Source organism: Anas platyrhynchos, chromosome 2, assembly GCF_047663525.1.
Source record: "Anas platyrhynchos isolate ZD024472 breed Pekin duck chromosome 2, IASCAAS_PekinDuck_T2T, whole genome shotgun sequence".
In the NCBI taxonomy this organism is placed as follows: Eukaryota; Metazoa; Chordata; class Aves; order Anseriformes; family Anatidae; genus Anas; species Anas platyrhynchos.
In genome coordinates, this window is record NC_092588.1 from 51,882,643 (window position 1) to 51,902,015 (window position 19,373).

The 19,373-nt window shown below is 40.5% G+C and overlaps 1 protein-coding gene across 10 annotated transcripts in view; it reads right to left on the reverse strand.

Annotated features, from left to right (window-relative positions):
• Positions 1–18,973, reverse strand: part of LOC106014422 (uncharacterized) — a 35,319-nt gene extending 16,346 nt beyond the window's left edge. For 3 of the 10 annotated variants that reach the window (XM_072034726.1, XM_027452011.3, XM_072034725.1), the window contains exons 1-2: positions 18,643–18,973; positions 2,716–3,855 (exon numbers count right to left, since the gene is read on the reverse strand). In XM_072034726.1, coding sequence (XP_071890827.1) covers positions 2,716–3,765 — 1,050 coding nt within the window. In that variant the 5' untranslated portion in view covers positions 3,766–3,855; positions 18,643–18,973. Of the gene's footprint in view, positions 1–2,715; positions 3,856–17,930; positions 18,042–18,642 lie in introns of those variants that run through there. The other 7 variants (XM_072034727.1, XM_027452012.3, XM_027452010.3 and 4 more) reach the window with 6 other exon arrangements.
• Between the last annotated feature and the right edge of the window lie 400 nt (positions 18,974–19,373).

Consider the following 19,373-nt stretch of genomic DNA (forward strand, 5'->3'; position numbering starts at 1 on the left):
TCCATAAGAGAGCCTTACACTCCTAAGTACCCCACTCTGAGAATACTCTTGAAAGATCATCTGAGACTCCGTTTGAGGCTTAGACAACTGGGAAGCCAAGTTTGACTCAAATTCCTTCATGTAGATACCTGACTGTTGCAGAACCAATCTCTTAAAAAAATTATTTAAGGGAAACTAGCTCTACCCAGAAGAGTTGTAACATCTTTAAATCCTTTCAACAGGTGGACTACAAGCAACTCAGTACATCACTGAAGCATGTGATATGTTCCCTTTGTAGGGTCAAATCCCTCTTCTTCATAGAGGAAAGAATCTGAAATTATTGACAAATATTACATATGCACATATACATTTATTTTATGCACGCTCACTCCACATATACCAGGCCTGCATTTCTGGGAGCAGTGGGTAACTTCAATGTTTCCCCTCATACAGACTCTTACCCAAGGCCATCAATCACTGCTGCCATTAAAAGTAAAGCATGAGACTCTGAAAGAAGCATGAAACAGGAATATCTTGGGCAGAGCAGCCAGCCAGGGACAGAGCTGCCAGATTACTACAGCTGGTGCAAGACCAAAGAAATCTGGAAGAGCAGAATTGAGAGAAGAAAAGCAGAAGGGAAGAATATTCACAGAGTTCTATAAGATGTGGTCACAGGCCATATATTAGGACACAAATCTCATTAAAATAGCAGAATAAGTTAGGCACTCGTGTCCCCTCGAGCTGTTCCATGATCTCATTCCTCAGATGGCAGGAAATTTTCCAGTTTCCAGCCTAGATTTATTCTTTGCCCACTGCATACCCATTTGTTCCTCTGCCAGCATTGTCTTCCAGCTTACACAGTTATTTTCCCTTCCTGGCATTTATCTTCCTGATGTGCTCTGCACTTTTGTTCACCTCTCAAAAGCCAGTCATATGTAGGAATCACTGAAAGTTATATGGGGCCATCCTCCAGATAACCTTCAGCGATTATTCCACTCAAGACAAAGCCAGAGCAAATAATTGCCTACCAAGAGGAAGGCACCTTTGACATCTCCCTCTAACACATACGTAAAGGTTCCTAATCTTACTTAAGGTAAAAACAAGAATTCAAAAGCCTGCCAAACCAAGCTACCGTACTACAGCTTCTTCCCACACTTTAAAAAAAAAAAAAGGAAAAAGATGTACAACAGACAGAGTCATTCTACTTAATTATTGCCTTTCAGTATTGTAAATACAGTTGTCCCAAATACTGCATGGAAGCCTAAGCTAGGAAAAAAAGCAATTAATTTATATGCTGCAAGAAATAACATCAGTTTGGTTCACTGGAAAAAGCAGCATAAACTAAGAGAAGCTGGTAGCCAAGAGATATGTAAAAAAAACATATATATATATGAATGTTAACTTGTATGGATGTGGTGAAAATATATTTTGTAGGAAAAGTTCCCAAGGTGCATATATGTTATAAATATTAATAACTCATGCTAATTATCCTATGTCTCAGTTTTGCTCATGCTAGCTGGGATGCAATAGTTAATGATACAAATCAAGACTTCCCTCTGCCCGCTTCTGCCAGATGGAATAGCCTCTTTCTTGTATCTCCATCCCAATGCTTTTCTTCATTTCCTGTGTGCATGCTGTGGGGTCAAGAAGGCTTAGCCTAGGCAGGGCTGCAGAGAGTGCAGTGGATACTGGTACAGAGCATGAGAGCTGTCTGATTTTGTACACTAAACAAATAATGTGACATTGCCATCGACAAGTCACATGTCTCTACAGAAGGCTGAATGGCAGAATTCCCAGTAAAAGTACCAACAGTACTGCTTCAGGAATGAAGTACTGTTTGTCTTTCAGAAGATTATGTGAGTTTCAAGACTTGTACTGGCTGAATGGGAATACGTAGCTCAAGGTGAGGCAATGTCTTTGTCATTATATTACAAAAAAAATAGGCATGGAATTTTGCAGAAATTAGAAGCTTCAAACCTGTCATACATAACTAGTTAAAAAGTGAAGTGTGCAATCTGTCTCCAGCTTTCACATCATCTTCAGAATTTACTTCCATGGATCATAAAATTGTGTCTGAAGTACCCAAGTCCTACAAGGCTAGCTTGACACATTTCAGAAATGTCTTCTGTGGTAACTGGAATGCTTTAGGGCACTCACAAAACCTCTAGAGAAAAATGTTTCTATCTGGATTTCTGCCATTTGCTGCTGTTTAGAGGTGAAAATGTGTCGCTTTCCCATGGAAGTCACAGAATGTAGCATACCTGGGTGAAGAATGAGCATGCAGACCCCACACAGGGATTCCTGGAATTAACTGTCTACCTAAAATATCAGGATAAGTTTGTGGGTAAAAGAATAGATCAACACCCCTTTTTCTCTTCTGTAGGACAGAAGGTTCTCATCCGCCACTGTGAACCTCAGTGGAGAAGGAGATAAGTTCTAGTTTCTACTGCACTAAGTATAAATTTAAGCATTCAGGAACGGACAATACAAGGTGGTGAAAACCACTGCTTTCTTTTAGAAAACTACTATAGACTAAAAGATATTATTGCAGAGACACATCCAATCAGACCTTATGAAAAGAACAATGGCAATTCTCAAGGTAATATTTAACTAGTTCAGGTAGGGGAGCAAAATTTGGTCATTCATTAACAAACTTGGAAACTAAGGCAACTTTTTATTTTATTTTTTTTCCCCCCTTCTTAAGGCTTTGTTCTAGATAGAACTATTTTAAAATACCTGATCATCCGTGATTGGTATAGAGACAAAGTAATTTGGAATTTCTCGGGGGCGTTTCTTAGGCACTTCTTGCTCCAGATCTTCCTGCTGCTCTTCAACCAGTCCCTTGGGTTCTTCTTGGATGTGGACATCACTTTGGTCCTGACTCATCTCTGCAACTCTTTGACCCTCCTGTTGTGGTGACAGGTCTGCTTTTAAGTTTTCCCGCTCTTGGCTCTGGTTCTGCAGCTGCTCTTCTGTCACCATCCTATCCAGGCCTGCTTGGTCTTCAACCTGCAGTTCTGTCACTTCTACTCTTTCCCCTTTCTGGTTCTGTTCCAGCTGGAATTTTATCACATCTCCTTCTTGATCCTGCTTTTGATTCCAAGCCCCCTGTGGTACCAGCTCCACTTCATTCACTTCTCTCTCGCTTTCATATCTTGCTATCAGATCTCCCTGGTTTTGTTTTTGTGTCAGCTGTTCTCCATTCCCTAACACTTCATCACCTTGGTCCTGGACATGGGTCACTTCTTCTGGCTCACAGCCCGAGTGCATCTGCACAGTGACCTTGACACCAGCCATTTGTTGTCCCCGGACCTGTGGCTGTACCTGCACAGTTATGTGTGGGAGAGCTGGTCCTTGGCCCCTCTGCTGTAACTGCATTTGCACAGTCACCTCTGGCATCTCCCACCTTGGGCTCAGCTTCTGAGGCCACACCTGCACTGTCACCTCTGGGGCCTCCCACCCCTGGCTCAGCTTCTGAGGCCGCACCTGTACTGTCACCCCTGGGGCATCCCACCTCTCATCTATTTGCCGTGGTTCCATGTTTGGGACTATACTTCCTTGGGCTGTCTGCCTCTGTGGCTGGACACACACAGGGTCCAGCCCCCGGGGTTGCTGGCCATGGACCAACCTCTGTAGATGTGCTGCTGCGAAATGACCTTCTCCTTGGCCAAGCTGTACAGGTAAGCACACTTGCTGAGATCCATCTGGACTGTCACACACCTGAGCCTGCTCCTGGACCATCTCTTGATGTCTTTGCCTGCACAACTCTCTTTTTACCACCTTCATCCCACAATGCCAAAGCTTTATCCTCCCAAGCTGGTGCTTCACCAAGATCTTCTTCTTTCTTTGTGTCTTGCAGTTGTTTTCTTAAAGGACCTGGAAAACAAACAAACAAAAACATAGTCCAGCAGCTAACAAAAGAAAAAGTGGCTTAGAATTTTCTAGTCTGGATTCAGGTCTGCAAAGCCTGAGACTGACTACAAGGAACTCCAACTATGACAAATAGCTCAGCCTCCCCTACTCCCCCTGCCCCCCAAAGAAAAAGAAATGAAACTGAAGAACCCATTTCTGTGTTGAGCTGCTATCTCTAGAATGGTGTTCTCTGAGTAGCTACTGTATTGCTGTCTTAACTTCTGCCCTGTTTAGGTTTCACAGACTAAGGTAGGAGTATGCTATTTCATAGTGTACAGTGGTATAGAAACATAAGCCTTGTCAAGGGATTGCAAATTGTTTATCTGAAAGAAGTTACCTACAGAAATCCAGATTTAGAGAATAACCTGAGCAAAATCCTCAGAAATTGAGTATCCCAAATCAAGTTTGCCCAAGAAGTTTTGGTCTCCTGTAAGTGCAACGTTATCAAATCTAGTCAGACTAGTACACGCTGCTTTTTTTTTTCCTCCTTCCAAGTGCACATTAGCATTGTTAGTACCCAACCTTCTAAGTGCCACCTTAAGCAAATAAATTACAACCTTCCTCAACTTCAAATCTTTACAAGTCACAGCAATGCTGTGGTTTTCCCCAAAGCTATAAAAACTTAGGCAGATATTTTTCACAAATCTGCTCTCCAAGATAACCAAAGCATTTGTTCAAAGTTTACCAGAAACCCTACTCCCACAAAACCCACATCCATGAAAAATTAAAAATAAGCAGCATCTGAAAAAATCCACACACTAGCTAAGTACTTAAATATTAGGCAACCCAAACCACAGGTATTATGACTCTCCCTATTTGAAGGAAAACAAAACAAAACAGAAGGCATTATGGTATGCTAGAAGTGAAAAGATAAACAAGCTGACCCTGAATCCTTATGAATACTATTACAATTCCTCTCAAGAATCCAGATGTGGGGGAGCTGTTCTACAGAAATGACTAGTTTTAGAAAATAAATCTGAATGCTTGCATATATTTCATGTGCAATTTCACTAATCAAGTATCTCCATTTCTTGTGTTCATTTATGCTTTAAGAAGTTTGTTGACTGTATGTCAAATCCCATGCCTTAAGAGACTAATGATTTATTTTATTTTTTTTTAAAGCAAGAGAGAAAATGATTATGGAAATAGAAGGATCCTACCTCAGGAGATGAAACATTGTGGTCATAAACTGATTATAAAATCAGCTATTACCCATGATATTTGTGTCTGTGCTTCAATAGAAGATTTTGTCCTTCTGGAAGAGTGTTTAATCAAGGATATGTCAAGTCCCTGATCAGCGAGTAGATGATTCTTAATGAAAGACAAACTAGCATAGCACTTCATCATGAAATAACATTAAACTTACTTTTAAATACCTCCCTCACATCAGCTTTGATAAAGAGAAGCTCTGCTATTGCTGTCATGTTTTCACTGTCCAAGTGAGAAACTGGAAGAATAGAATAATACTGAAGTCTTCCAGACAGTCCCTTCCAACCACTAGACTGCTGTAGAACATATGTATATATTTAGAGTACTTGCAATGGGATAGCAGCTGCTGAGACATTGTTACACTCCCCTGCCTTCAGTCAAAGCTTCTTGAGAAGCCAAACCACTTTTTTTTCTTTCAGAAGTCACCACAAAAATTAAACCTCAAAGCTATGCAAAATCTCAGTATGTATATATTACAATAGTTCAGTCAGATCAGAGAATGTACCATCTAATCCCTTCCCAAATAAACATTTGGGTGCACGCACAACAATCAAATAGTGTTTAACATATATTAACAATGGAATTAAAGCCCCTAGAACTTCGTAAGTACCATATATTAAAAGAGAGAAAGGATAATAAGAAGGGTTTTTTCAAGTATGTAAACAGCAAGAGGAAGACTAGGGATAATGTGGGCATGGGAGTGGTTCAGGAGCATCTGAGTGGGCTCAACGCACACAAATCCATGGGTCCCAATGGGATGCATCCGCGTGTGCTAAGGGAGCTGGCATTTGTGATTGCTGAACCACTCTGTCATCTTTGAAAGGTCCTGGAGAACGGGTGAGGTGCCTGAAGACTGGCTATCCTCCAATGTTACTACGGTCTTCAAGAAGGGCAGGAAGGAGGATCCAGGAAATTACAGGCCACTCAGTCTCACCTCTGTCCCTGGAAAGGTATTGGAGCAGCTTGTTCTGGATGACATCTCCAAGCACTTGGAAGAGAAGAAGATTATGAGGAGTAGTCAGCATGGATTCACCAAGGGGAAGTTGTGCTCGACCAACCTCGTTGCCTTCTATGATGGCATCACCAGCTGGGTAGATGGGGGGAGAGCGGTGGATGTCATCTACCTTGACTTTAGCAAGGCTTTCAGTAGTGCCTCCCATGATATCCTACTAGCAAAGCTGAGAAAGTGTGGGATAGAGGAGTGGACAGCAAGGTGGGTTGAGAACTGGCTGACTGGCTGAGCTCAGAGGGTGGTGATCAGTGGAGCAGAGTCTGGCTTGAGGCCTGTGACTAGCGGTGTTCCCCAGGGGTCGGTGCTGGGTCCAGTCTTGTTCAACATCTTCATTGACGACCTTGATGAGGGAATAGCATCTGCCCTCAGCAAGTACACCAATGACACAAGTCTGGGAGGAGTGGCTGACACACCAGAAGGCTGTGCTGCCATTCAGTAAGACCTGGACTGTCTGGAGAGATGGGCAGGAAGGAACCAAATGAGGTTTAATAAGAGGAAGTGCACCTGGGAAGGAACAACTCGAAGTATCAGTACAGGCTGGGGGATGACCTGCTGGAGAGGAGCTCTGAGGAGAAGAACCTGGGGGTCCTGGTGGATGACAGGTTGACCATGAGCCAGCACTGTGCCCTTGTGGCCAAGAGGGCTAATGGGATCTTGGTGTGCATTAAAAGGAGTGTGGCCAGCAGGTCAAGGGAGGTGATCCTCCTCCTCTACTCTGCCCTGGTCAGGCCTCACCTGGAGTACTGTGTCCAGTTCTGGGCTCCCTGGTACAAGAAAGACAGGGATCTCCTGCAAAGAGTCCAGCAGAGGGCCACAAAGATGATACGGGGCCTGGAGCATCTTCCTTATGAGGAAAGGCTGAGAGACCTGGGTCTGTTCAGCCTGGAGAAGAGAAGACTGAGCGGGGATCTCCTCAGTGTATATAGGGGTGAGGGACAGAAGGATGTAGCCAACCTCTTCTCAGTAGTTTATGGGGATAGGACAACAGGCAATGGCTGCAAGTTAGAGCACAGGAAATTCCGCACTGACATGCGAAAGAACTTCTTCACGGTGAGTGTGATAGAGCATTGGAACAGGCTGCCCAGGGAGGTTGTGGAGTCTCCTTCTCTGGAGATATTCAAGGCCTGTCTGGACACCTACTTGGGCAGCCTGCTCTGAGGAACCTGCTTTGGCAGGGGGGGTTGGACCCAATGATCTTTCGAGGTCCCTTCCAACCCCTACAGTTCTGTGATTCTGTGAAGTCTTTCCCTTCTCTGATAAATGCAGTTGAGGCATAATACAGAGGTTTATATCAGCTCTTATTTGTACTCAGCATAAGTTTGTATGCGGAAATTTGTTAAAACATACCAACTTATTAAAACAGGTTAAAAGCTAGCATAGTGGTGGATTTTTATTGTGCTACTTTATTTCCTCCTGATTTCCCTCCCCTTGCCATGCCAACACTGAACAAGCATATGAGCTCTGTAGATCACCACAAATGGAACAAAAACACCGAGGACAAATATAAAAGGAGTGACTAGGCAGAAGCTTCAGCATCCTTTACAGTGTAAAGGACATCTTTTATGTTTGCCAATACATAGTATCAGAATAGCCTTGTCAACCCTACCATTTTGTTCTATACTATTTTGCTCTTAAACCTCCATGTTTCACATGCACACATCTGCAGAATTTTCTGTAGACATCCTCACCACCTAATAAGAACTAGAGCAGCGATATCTACTCAGCCATCCCTGCATTATTTACATGTTCAGAGTCCTTACAGACATTGTGTGGCTGTCGTCAAGCCTAGAATTAAGGGCTCATGAAGGTGTCAGGGAAATTAAGCCCTTATATTAGCATCAGACAGCGTGCCATGCCATCCCACACTATGCAAGAAGTATAGGGGAAGAAGTGGAGAAGATAGTGGCAAATGTGCATCATGCACATCCCCTAACATCTTCAAACATCTTTCAAGAGGATTTCTCAGATTCTAAGTAAAGTCTGAACTCCTCAGAATCTGTTGAAGGAGGACATTCAAGGACATCTTGGTCCTTCAAGCACTTCAGCATCTGTTTAAAAAAAAAAAATAAATATTGCTGTAGATCTTGAGTGCTAGCAACATCCCCAAGGTCTCTGAACATCCCCTGCAGACACATTTAGCCCAAGTGACAACACCAAATAGTTTCCCTCCCCTGTAACTTGCTCCAGTGAGACAGGTGGTTGTGAGCCAAGTGCTGAAAACTCTGCAGTCTATAAAAAAAAATAAAATCCTGCCCCTGTAGTACTCAAAAGCTTTGATATATGCTGTAGAAACGCCTAAGTAAAGCTAGAAGACCACCCAATCACAAAGTATTTCAACTGAGGACAGCTCTTTTAAATACTCCCTCCACCACCACCCGTCAGCATCTGCATCCCAACAAGCAGCCCTGAAAACAGCACATGTGCAAGCCCCAAAAGAAGTTCCCTCCACCCCTAGTCCCATGCCCAAAGTCTGGAAACAATTACTGTGTTCTTAACTGGTGCCACCCTTGATCACAGGAATCCAGAAACATCCAGAAGAAAAACTGACCTGTCCCACACAGCTGTAGACAATATCTCAGACATTTCAGCCTATCCTCTGTTGCTTCTTGCCTTTTCAAGTTTAGAGGAATCCAATGCTCAGTGTAGTTGACAATACATAATTAAACTCCACTGCTCTAAGCTTTAATTCATCCAGTGTGAAACAATTCCCCTTGGCACAGCAAATTGCATTGCCAGTGTTAAACTACCATACAATACAGAAATCCTAGAAGCCAGGAAATGTTTTCTTCTACTCAGAAACAAAGTTTCTACACTCCAGGGAAATGCCCCTGGAAACTGCTCAAACTGCTGAGTGTGTACCTTCCTCTCCCCCAGCACACAGAGAAACGTTTCTTGGGGACTTGCTTTTAGCCCCAAGTCCTTCCCATTGCTCCTCAATCATAGCAGAGCAGGATGAAGATACAGCACAACAGTGAGGGGCAAAGATTGTAACCCATGTCATAAGAGGCTGCTTGGGGTAAACGGCTGATTTGCCAACCTCTCACATGCTACCCATAATCCAAATGACTTCCTGAGGCCTCAGGGCACTACCCACATTGCTCTTCCCTATAAAGCTGTCTGTTTACTGAAATAATCTAATATCCATAAGGCAGAATGCATGTTGAGCAACCAGACTCAGGTACAGCAAGAAAGCCAGCGTCTAAATTTGCTGGCTACATGTACCTAAAACATCCAACTCAGCCAGCCTTGACAGAAGACAGTAGTTACACATTATACATTGGGGAAAGTCACTCGTATGCGTGGGGGAAATAAGGCCCCATGACCACAAGTAACTGCATGCTGTGCTAAGTGGAAACCTCAGACATATGCCTGTAAAATTTACTTAAGATGCCATTTCAGTTCTTATCCCTCCCATTATTAAGTAGGAGAGGAAGAAGCAGCTGGTCAAGAAACTTGCCATTAAAACTCTTAGAAAGTATTTCTTATGAAGTTGCATCACCTTCTGCCATCACACTATGCCACAGAATCTGTTAATTTAGATTTAATTGATATGAAGTAAAATTAAGTTAAAGAGAAGAAGCAGAGTTCATTGGGACTGAGTTTCTCATCCTTACCAGTTGTTGTGCTTTAAGTCTGAAATTGTCACAGTTGACAAATAGTAGCAAGAGGAATTAAGAAAGCAAGTATAAATACAATAAACAAGTAGTCTGTACGATGTAACTTTATCTATAGAGCTTGTTCTCACTGAAGCATATTTATTTTATCCCATCTCATCTTACTTTTTGGTAGATGTCAAAGGGAGGAGGAAAGGTGAAAGGGCAATGGGAAATAGGGGACCCAGGTAAACAACACCACAGAGTAGATTGAGCGAGCAAAAAAATCCATGATCCCAGGTCTGCACATAGGGTTTCTTTGTGCTCTAAACCCAACTCATCCAGAGTATGACATGTTTTTATCTGTCGTCTTCTTTGTGCATAGCATTAACCTGTTAATCAAGAACATCAGTCCCTCTTGATATTTTAATTTATTAGCTTAACTTCCCCCATATGAAAGTGGCAAAGTCAGGCAACTTACATGTCTCTCAAAACTGATACTGTGTTTGGGGTCGTCTCATTTGTTACTTGGACTACTTGTCAGACAAGAGAAATAGGACATTACAAGTTCATTTAACAGAAGGCCACTAATTTCGTTCCAAGAAAATAAATTACAGGGTTTGGTCACCTACAAAGGTGAAAACAAGGAAGATGCATACACAAGGTAGAGGTGAAAATAAGATGAGCAGCAACTATGAACTGAACAATATTTATACTTGCTGGAAAAACATTTGAGTGATACACCCACCATTCATGGAGGCAATATGCATCTTACAAAGACACTTTTTCCTTAGCGGCTCATTACAATTCAACATACTGTCAGACCACACTGAACGAATTGTTCCCAGAGTACAGATGAAAGATGAGAAAGGCTTCACTTGTATTTAGTGAACCACCATTAACATGCATGTATGTGGGTAAAATTTCAGCCTTTAGCATGTAGTACGTGTATACTAGTGACCAGTGTCTCAATGACTACCACTGTGTAGCTGTGAAGGAAAATAACCACTCCATTTCAGAGAAATGGTATTTTCTAGCTTTTAAACACTGGTATGTAGATTGCTTTATTATCCATTGCTTAGCCACTCTAATTAGAAAAAAAGTTAAATATGCAAGATAAACCATTCTCCCTTGTATAATACACACTCCCTTGTGAATTGTAATGATTACACACTGTATTAAAAAGGTTTTTGTAGGAGGTTTTTTTACACTGACTGAAGTCATATAACAATTGTGCCATATTCCCATTCCAGCAAAACTGATACACTCATAAAAACAGTGTCCCAGTCATTGCTTTTCTCTATCAAGAGATCTGAGCAGCCATTAAAACAGTGATTATCTTTGATGCTGTACTGATCTTTAATGTATAACAGAAGCAGAAATTCTACACCATCTCAACAGGTTTAAACTGTAATTCCCCATGCCTCAAGTGAAGTAAAATTTGGTTAAGGTGTAATTCATTTTGCCATGTTATTCTGCATTTCTGACTGCATCTCTATACTCCCTAGAACGAAACAAGGGTCTTACCCAAGATTAATTTAATGTTATTTGCATAAAATAATCAGTTAGCACACGCTTGAGATTACTTTGATTTTAGTAGGCATATCATTTATGCAAACAAAAATCATTCTTTAGAAAGGTAAGATTCAATCAATTCTGATACATGAAAAGCTAAAATATCAGGATCAAAGTAATAATTAAAAAGGGATGCAGTTACACAAAATTAGTTTCTCAACAGAAAGCCTTGCAGGGATGCCCTGACTACTTTACCCCTTCACAAGGAAGGCCCCTGAGCACTCACTAAACAGGCAGGTAGGACCTCTAAGCACACAGCTAATTTGGGAGCCCTCCCATGCTGATAAATAAAATTTCTTCTATGCCTGGACACCACCTGCCACCAGCTCAGAAAGACCCAGTGTTGCTGTGTCCATCTCCATTTGGCATCAGAACTTCAGCATCCATGAAACAGCTTTCCCACCATGAAGCCAGCTCTGTGGGGATGGATACCTCCTCAAGTGCTTCTTTCTTTATTACAAAGCCATGCAAAATTCAGGCATAACACTGCCAGCTTTACACCATAACCTATACCTATGGATTTGAGACAGCAGTCCAGACACTGCCCTGTTACCTTATTACAGAAAATTTCTCATTGCACTTCATCAAATGCAGTCATCTCAGCAGTATTTCACAAGCCAGAATACTACCCTACATGTTTTCTTTCCAGCTGTCAATTAAGGAGGTAATCTTTAATCAGAAATATAGTTCATCATACCACTTCTGCTTATGATGGTCTCTAGCAGTAACCAGCCATAGTGATCATCTGCAATCTAAAAGACGTATTCAGTAAACTAATGGCTTTTAATACCTCATATCCACCAGAAAAGGGAATATAGATTATTTGCTCTTTTAAAAAAATATTTTCCAAGAACACAGCAATATTTGGAAGCTTTCATCATAAGTGATTTACTACCCAAACCCTGAAGAGAGAGAAAATACAATATCTGAACAACTAAGCTTTCACTACAAGTTTTAACATGCATACTTCCAAACTCAGCATAAACATCCAGGCCACTTGCTGTCATGTCCCGAGCTCATGCCTGTAGCCTTACTAATCAGCTAATTAGACAAACACAGTTTGGGTAATAAGAGTGAAAGTACTCAGGCTGCCATGTTATTTAAGCTAGAAGTGCAGATGGCAGAACACAGACTAGAAGGCAACTTTCAAGCACACTCATCTCACGCTTTCACTTACCTGGGAACTGGAGTTGATTTTAGGGAAATCAAACTGCACCTACTTTGCAAGGTACAATTTAAAAAGACTTGGTTTTAAACCTTTTTTTTTTTTTTAAGCTCAGTTGTTATACTAATTGCCTGAAAGACACAGTAACAGTCACTATTTTTGACATCATACTTTATACAAAGTCTGTTTTGCACTTACTGTACCACCATGAAGAAAGGAATTGGAAAGTTGCTTTAATTATGAGAAATTCAAGTGGTTATGTAAGGAAATTATACTTTTTGTATTTACACAATAGTTTTAAGTCAGCAGGTTAAGTATTTCTTTGCAAAGAGAATCCTATTGAATATGCTTTTGTTCTGTATTGGGGCATTAGAAACAGTATTTTCTATTCTTCAGCTGAAGCAATATAACAGTCTGTACCTAACATAGTGAGCCTGAATAGTTTTCAATAATGTTTAATAATCTCTATTTTACATACCTCCTTGGAAGGATATTAGCCATGAATAATAAAAACAATCTTGAATATTGGTGTATGTAAATAAAATGAACCATTGAGTTGCAACTTGGATGATTCTTCTGCCATATAAACAAAAGCTTCTGCAGAGTCACACTCTTGTTGCAGCTCATCCTGCACTGAGTGACTGCAGCCCTATTCAGATAGGAAAGCTAATGCTTTTCTTCCCAGCCTCCCTACCTGTACAACCCAAAGGAGAGCCCAATGAAATGAATGCATATGTATGGTGCAAGAAACTGCTGCTGGTTCAATAAGCAGCTCACATTATGCATGCCTTCTGTTAAAGCAACACCAGTCCTCCTTCCAAAGATGATATAAAAGCATCTGAGCAGGGGGATGGAAACTATGATGTAAGAGGCAGCTAGTGGAAAGACATATGGAGGTAGAGAAATAAGAAAGATATCAGTACTTGGCAAATCTCCTCTTACATTTCATATTCATATGCTCACCACATTTAGACAGAAATACTGTATCTAACACTCAAACACCAGAAGAGGGTGGATTTCCTGTGCACCCCCTCAACTCTCCAGAAGGACACATGCTATTATACACCATCCCAGTACAGCACAACAAATCTTCCTTCATAAATAATAATGCTGCATTGGTAATCTGAATTTTGGATTAAAGTCAGAAACAGTGACTATACACTGGACTATTGTGAAATTTTAATACTTTACTATTATACAATCATGCAGGTATGAACTGGCAACTGCTGTTCAATTTATACATTACCTTTCTGTCTTGTGAACATATAGTAGGGGAAAATAAACAGAGCAAAACGTGTTCGTGATTCTTGAGTTGAAAGTAATTTGCTTCCCAAATTGAAGAATAGTTATTGGTTATAAATAAAATTAAGTTACCCTTAAGCACCTTTCTCTGTTCACTGCAGATGAAGCCCATTAATTTTCCCTTATGCTTTTTTCCCCCCCGTTTCATTTTTCTTTAGGACATATTTCCACCTGCATTACTGCAGTATGCCCAACAGAGAGAGTCAAGAACTGCTGCTCTCATCCCGCTGAGTGCACATTGTAACACATTTATGTCATACTCTCCTTATTACGATGCTTGTATCCTTTTGTCTGAGGGGAAACAAAGAAAAAGCTATTTCCTTCACCAAAAACAAAAGGGTTAAGAAAAATCTACTTCCAGTTATCATGACTAAAGCTGTTACTTAAACTGCAAGTTTCACAAAAATAAGACAGCAGTATTGCCTTCTTTTGTTTTTAACTGTTAGCAGGATGCACTGGAGTGGGGTGGAGAATAGTCCCTCAGTGTACACAGGGGAGAAGCAAACAAAGCATCTGCAACAACTTTCTTGACATGGGTTAGTAAGGAATCTTGTGACAGGATGGGGGGAAAGGTTACCTTCCAATCACCTCCTGGCAAGTTGTCACAAGGAAGTTAGAGCTTGCTACATAAGTTCAGTATGGTACCACACAACGTTTTACTAAAGCACTTAATACAGAGTTATAGATTATAGAACACATCCAAATTGCTACTGTAATTTTGGACATTTCTGTGTTTAGACACCCATTCACCAACATTCAGAAGCAGCAGATGTCATTGAATGCAAGGCATTTCTCCTCCTTGCTCCCCAATATTTATAAATACATTGCACTGAAACATCTCACATGATGGATATCAATGACAATCAATTCCCAAATGAGACATCTAACAAGTGTCCCCTCACTGCAACTTATTAAGGGCAAGGTCCTGCTATCCCAAGCACAAATACAGGCTGAGCAGAGAATGGATTGTGAGCAGCCATGAGAAGGACCTGGGGGTGTTGGCTGATGACAAGCTCAACCTGAGCTGGCAGTATGCATTTGCAGCCCAGAAAGCCAACCTGTATCCTGGGATACATCAAAAGAATTGTGGCCAGCAGGTCAAGGGATATGATTCTCCACCTCTGCTTTGCTCTTGTGAGGCCCCACCTGGAGCATTGCATTCACCTCTGGGACCTTCAACATAAGGAGGACATGAATGTATTAGAACAAGTCCGGAGGAATGCCACAAGGATGATCAATGATCAAATGGAACAGCCCTCTTATTAAGGCATGCTGAGAGAGCTCAGGTCATTCAATGTGGAGGAAAGAAGGCTCTGGGGAGACCTAGTAGAAGCTTTCCAGTACCTAAAGGGTGCCTACAGGAAAGATGAATAGGAACTTTGTCAGGAAGTGTAGTGGTAGAACAAAGGGTAACAGCTTCAAACTAAAAGAGAGGAGATTTAGCTTAGATATTAGGAGGAAGTTCTCTCCTCTGAGAGTTGTGAGGCACTGGTACAGGTTGCACAGAGAAGCTGTGGATGCCCCATCCCTGGAAGTGCTCAAGGCCAGGTTGGGTGGGGGCTTCGAGCAACCTGGTCTGGTAGGAGGTGTCCCTGCCCATGGCAGCAGGGCTGAAACTGTGTGAGCTATAAAGTCCCTCCAAACCCAAACCAAATATAATTCTGTTACCTAAACTGGTGTCAAATTATCACCTACAATGCGTTGAGATCCTTCTGTTTGCTACAGTTCTAGACATAAGCATAACTGAAGTACTCATCAGGCATGTATTAAAGCATATTACTGCCAATACTTGAGTAAAACAGGGACAGATTGAACAGGGATCACAATATCTCAGTGCAGTTAGTCTTCAAAGACAATTCTGAAAGATAGTACATCTTATCTATGAAGGAAATCTTGCTTTGATTGAGTCCTCCTGGGGAGGATTAATAGTTTATTACATATTATGCAAGAAAAAAAAACATACATGCTGTGGCTCATGCAGCATGACAGAATTATTGTGGATACTTACTGCCCTAAAAAAAAAAAAAATTGCCATTGCACAAACACCTTGGAAATACTTGTTTTCTTTTAACTGAATTCTCAGGTGCACTCAAATAGCAGGTCAGATGGGAGGAGGCTTTTTTCATAGGTCATCCATCTCTACCTCAACATATGATGCTACATATATGAAGTTCAATGCACAAGAGGATAGTGGAAGTGTTGCAGAAAAGCAAATTTACAAACTAGATAAGATATTCTAGGGAACAAAAAATAAGTACTTTTGAAGTGGCAAGCATGTTTCTGTAGAAATTCTAACAAGGATATTACTCAGAAGCATTCACATGAAAAGAAAATATTAATGCTACAACACGAGCAATTACTACATATTTATAGAATATATGTTCAGCATGTTTAGATTCATACTTTCTTCAGAGAGTGCTTTGAGTTTTGCTCAGTCACTGAAAAGAGAAATGACACTATTCTTAATTGACTGCTCAAAAGAACCATAAAAATGTTACTTACAGAAGTTAGTTTGTCTTTATTATGGATTTTTAAGAGGCAGTAATTCACCTTTCTATATGAAGAAGAGAGAGACCACATAATGCTATAAATACTATTAATTGCAGAGTAATGTGTATCATTAGAAGTTACAGAAACTGTCCCATCTTCTTTATTCCTTTTGTTTCTGACAATCAAGTTTAAGAGAAAGGGTAATTGAACCTTTCCATCAAAATCCTGGAGTGGATTAAGTCTTCGCTAAAAAAGAACTAACATTGATTACTTCTAAGAACTACAGTTACAGAGCTGCTTTAGAAGCATGGAATAATCCCAGAACCTCAGAAGTCAAGCTCTGAATGAACAAGGAGCTGCATCACCAGAATAGAGAAGACAAAAGCATATGATCAGTAGCTTCAGAAGCAATTCAAATAGATCAAGACATCAACTGTACTTGATCTATTTAAATTCATGAGAACACATTTGGAAAAACGGAAGAGAGTTGCAGGAATATAAATCTGTTTGAATTAAGTCTTACATAAAACTTATCTTTTCAGAGTCTGTTCAACATCTCAACAGTCTAACACCATTATGTGCAACATCAGTATGAGAAATACAGAAACTACAAACCTAAAAAGGTTAGGATGAAGGAGCCCTAAAAAGTGTTATGTGTTGGGAGATTGTCATTTTCCAGAACTGAGACATGGCAACAAGAGTTTTCAGTTACAGATTGTATGCATATACACACACACTATTTTGGATGCATATGCATATTTGGATGCATACACATATTTATATTACCTAAACATTAATTTTACTCATACAGGCTGTTGATATGTATCTACAGTATAAACTGGCTCATCTATACTGTGGAGGTCCTTTACATCCCATATTCATATGTTTCTTTCAGAAATAAAAGGACCCCAAAATAAATTTAAGACACCCTTGCAGAGACCAGCAAATATTTATTCCTGTTAGCAGTCTGCAGAGGTCCCACCACTCCACTCTGCAGGACCAGATCAGAACAAGCAACTTTAGAACATTTTACCACTCTTAATATCCCCTTTTTGGCTTCCCAGATTAAGACATCTCCCAGGACGATGCTCTTATTTAAACAGTCATTAAACCTAAGGAAAGTCACAGCAGACTTATTGCATAGTCAAGTGAGAAAGAGGCAGATTAGATGAAAGACTTATTCCATAGGTAAAAAGGAGACCAATGGAGACACTCTTGGGGCTGCAAGGCAAAACAGGCAGCTAAAGCTCAGTGAGGGACAAAGGCAAAGAGATTTTCTCTTCTTGTTATATCTTACCCAAACAGCACTCCTCCATCCAGCAGCAATACTGTTAATCCACAAGACTTCACTCTGGAGGTGATGAAATGCTCTCAGCTACAGGCTACCTTCCCCTGAGACATGCTATAAAGTACTCTGGGGGCAAGGTAGACCTGCATTACCAGTACTCATTACACTTCTTGGGCAAACAAGACAGGAGATTTACACTTCAAAGCTACTGATCTGGCATTTCTCCAATAAATACCAAGTTCAACTTGAAGTTGTTATCAAGATTAGATGTTAACCCTGAAGAACAACCTTAAGGCTGAGAAAAGCTTTATTTTCTCCCCCCCCCCTATGGAAAGTATTATGAGAGCAAATGCTAAAGCATAAACGAAAATAACACACACAAGTTACAAACAATGAGGCTTTTACCATTAACTAGTCCCAGTGATGGTTGTATGTTAGTTCTATAGCCAGTTGGTGACAACCTTAGATTTGGGTTACAAAACTCAAGCTCTAAGTCTTTGAAGGCCTGTTAAAAGACAGCATCAAGATATCCCAGCATATTAAGTTATGTTATCTTGGACAGTCAAGTTTCTACAAATGTTCATTAACCTATAACTTTGTGTTTAAAGCCAATTTACTACAGGAACAGACATTAGTAAAAGAGAAGATCTATGATCACCTCTCCCTCCCCATTGGGAAAACATTCAACTCAAATAGGTTCTGCTTCTCTTAAGTTCCCTAATCACTTTAGCAAGAGACAGTCAAAACACTGAGAACAGGATTTAAAAAAGAAACAGTATAAACAATTCATGATCTAGAGTCATTGCAGACTGCAGCTCCTGCTATGTAAGACAGTACTAATGGACAGCACTAAAATACATTTTATACCTCAAGGAAGGCATCTCTCAGGGCTATTCCCTTAAAATGAAAACATTATCATAAGGCATAACAAAGAACAATAATAAAAAGCCATAATGCAAATATGCTGAGCAATTAGGGTTTCTGCCAATAATTGATTCATTTTACTCTCACTAATATCATATTAGTTCAGACCACACCATTCTCATTCTCCTCTTTCATAATCTACAATGTCCTATTGCCCTTAACCATTTCTCAAATAAATTAGAAAGAAGCTTACCATTTCTCTGGGTGAAGCAAGTTTGCATAACCAGCTACAAATCTTTAAAGAAGTCTTTAGCCAAGTTATGAAGTAAAAATTAACCAGCTGCTTACTTATCTGCTTGTTACTAGACCCTTACACATGAAGCCTATAGAGAAAACAGCTTGCAACACCTACAAGGTACCCTTTTTTCAGCTCTTTAAATAAAACTTAAGCTACCTATAGAGAAAACTAGGTTCCTGACACAGATTTTTATATGAAGGCCAGTTCACATGTCTGAGCCTTTCACATGAATGTGAACTATCTGCACCTGTGGTGAATAAAGTGGTCATTCAGGAGAAGAAAAAAAAAAAATGAGGTTGAGTTACAGCAGGTTAAAGCTTATCAGATAAACTGGTAAGGCAGCAGGACAAACACTGATAGAGGTGAAACACCAAATATTTCCTCAAAAGATTGACTGCTTTAGCCTGTTTTCTTACTCAGAACACCTGAGGTTCTGGGATACTCTCAGGCAAGTGTTAATGAATAAATGCCTACGGCTGGTTACGACCTACTTGTGTAAGAGCTTCTCTTTCAGCATGCTCTCTTTTTTTTCCTTTTGTCCTGTATGTGCTTTGAAATTTATTGGAAAGTGACTCTTGGTGGCATTTAGAAATGAAGTCAAGCTAAGAAAATGTGCGTGATAAGGCTTTATAGAGAGAGTGAGTTCTTTAATGTATTTTAAGGGGAGGAAACAAGTGATTTGATTT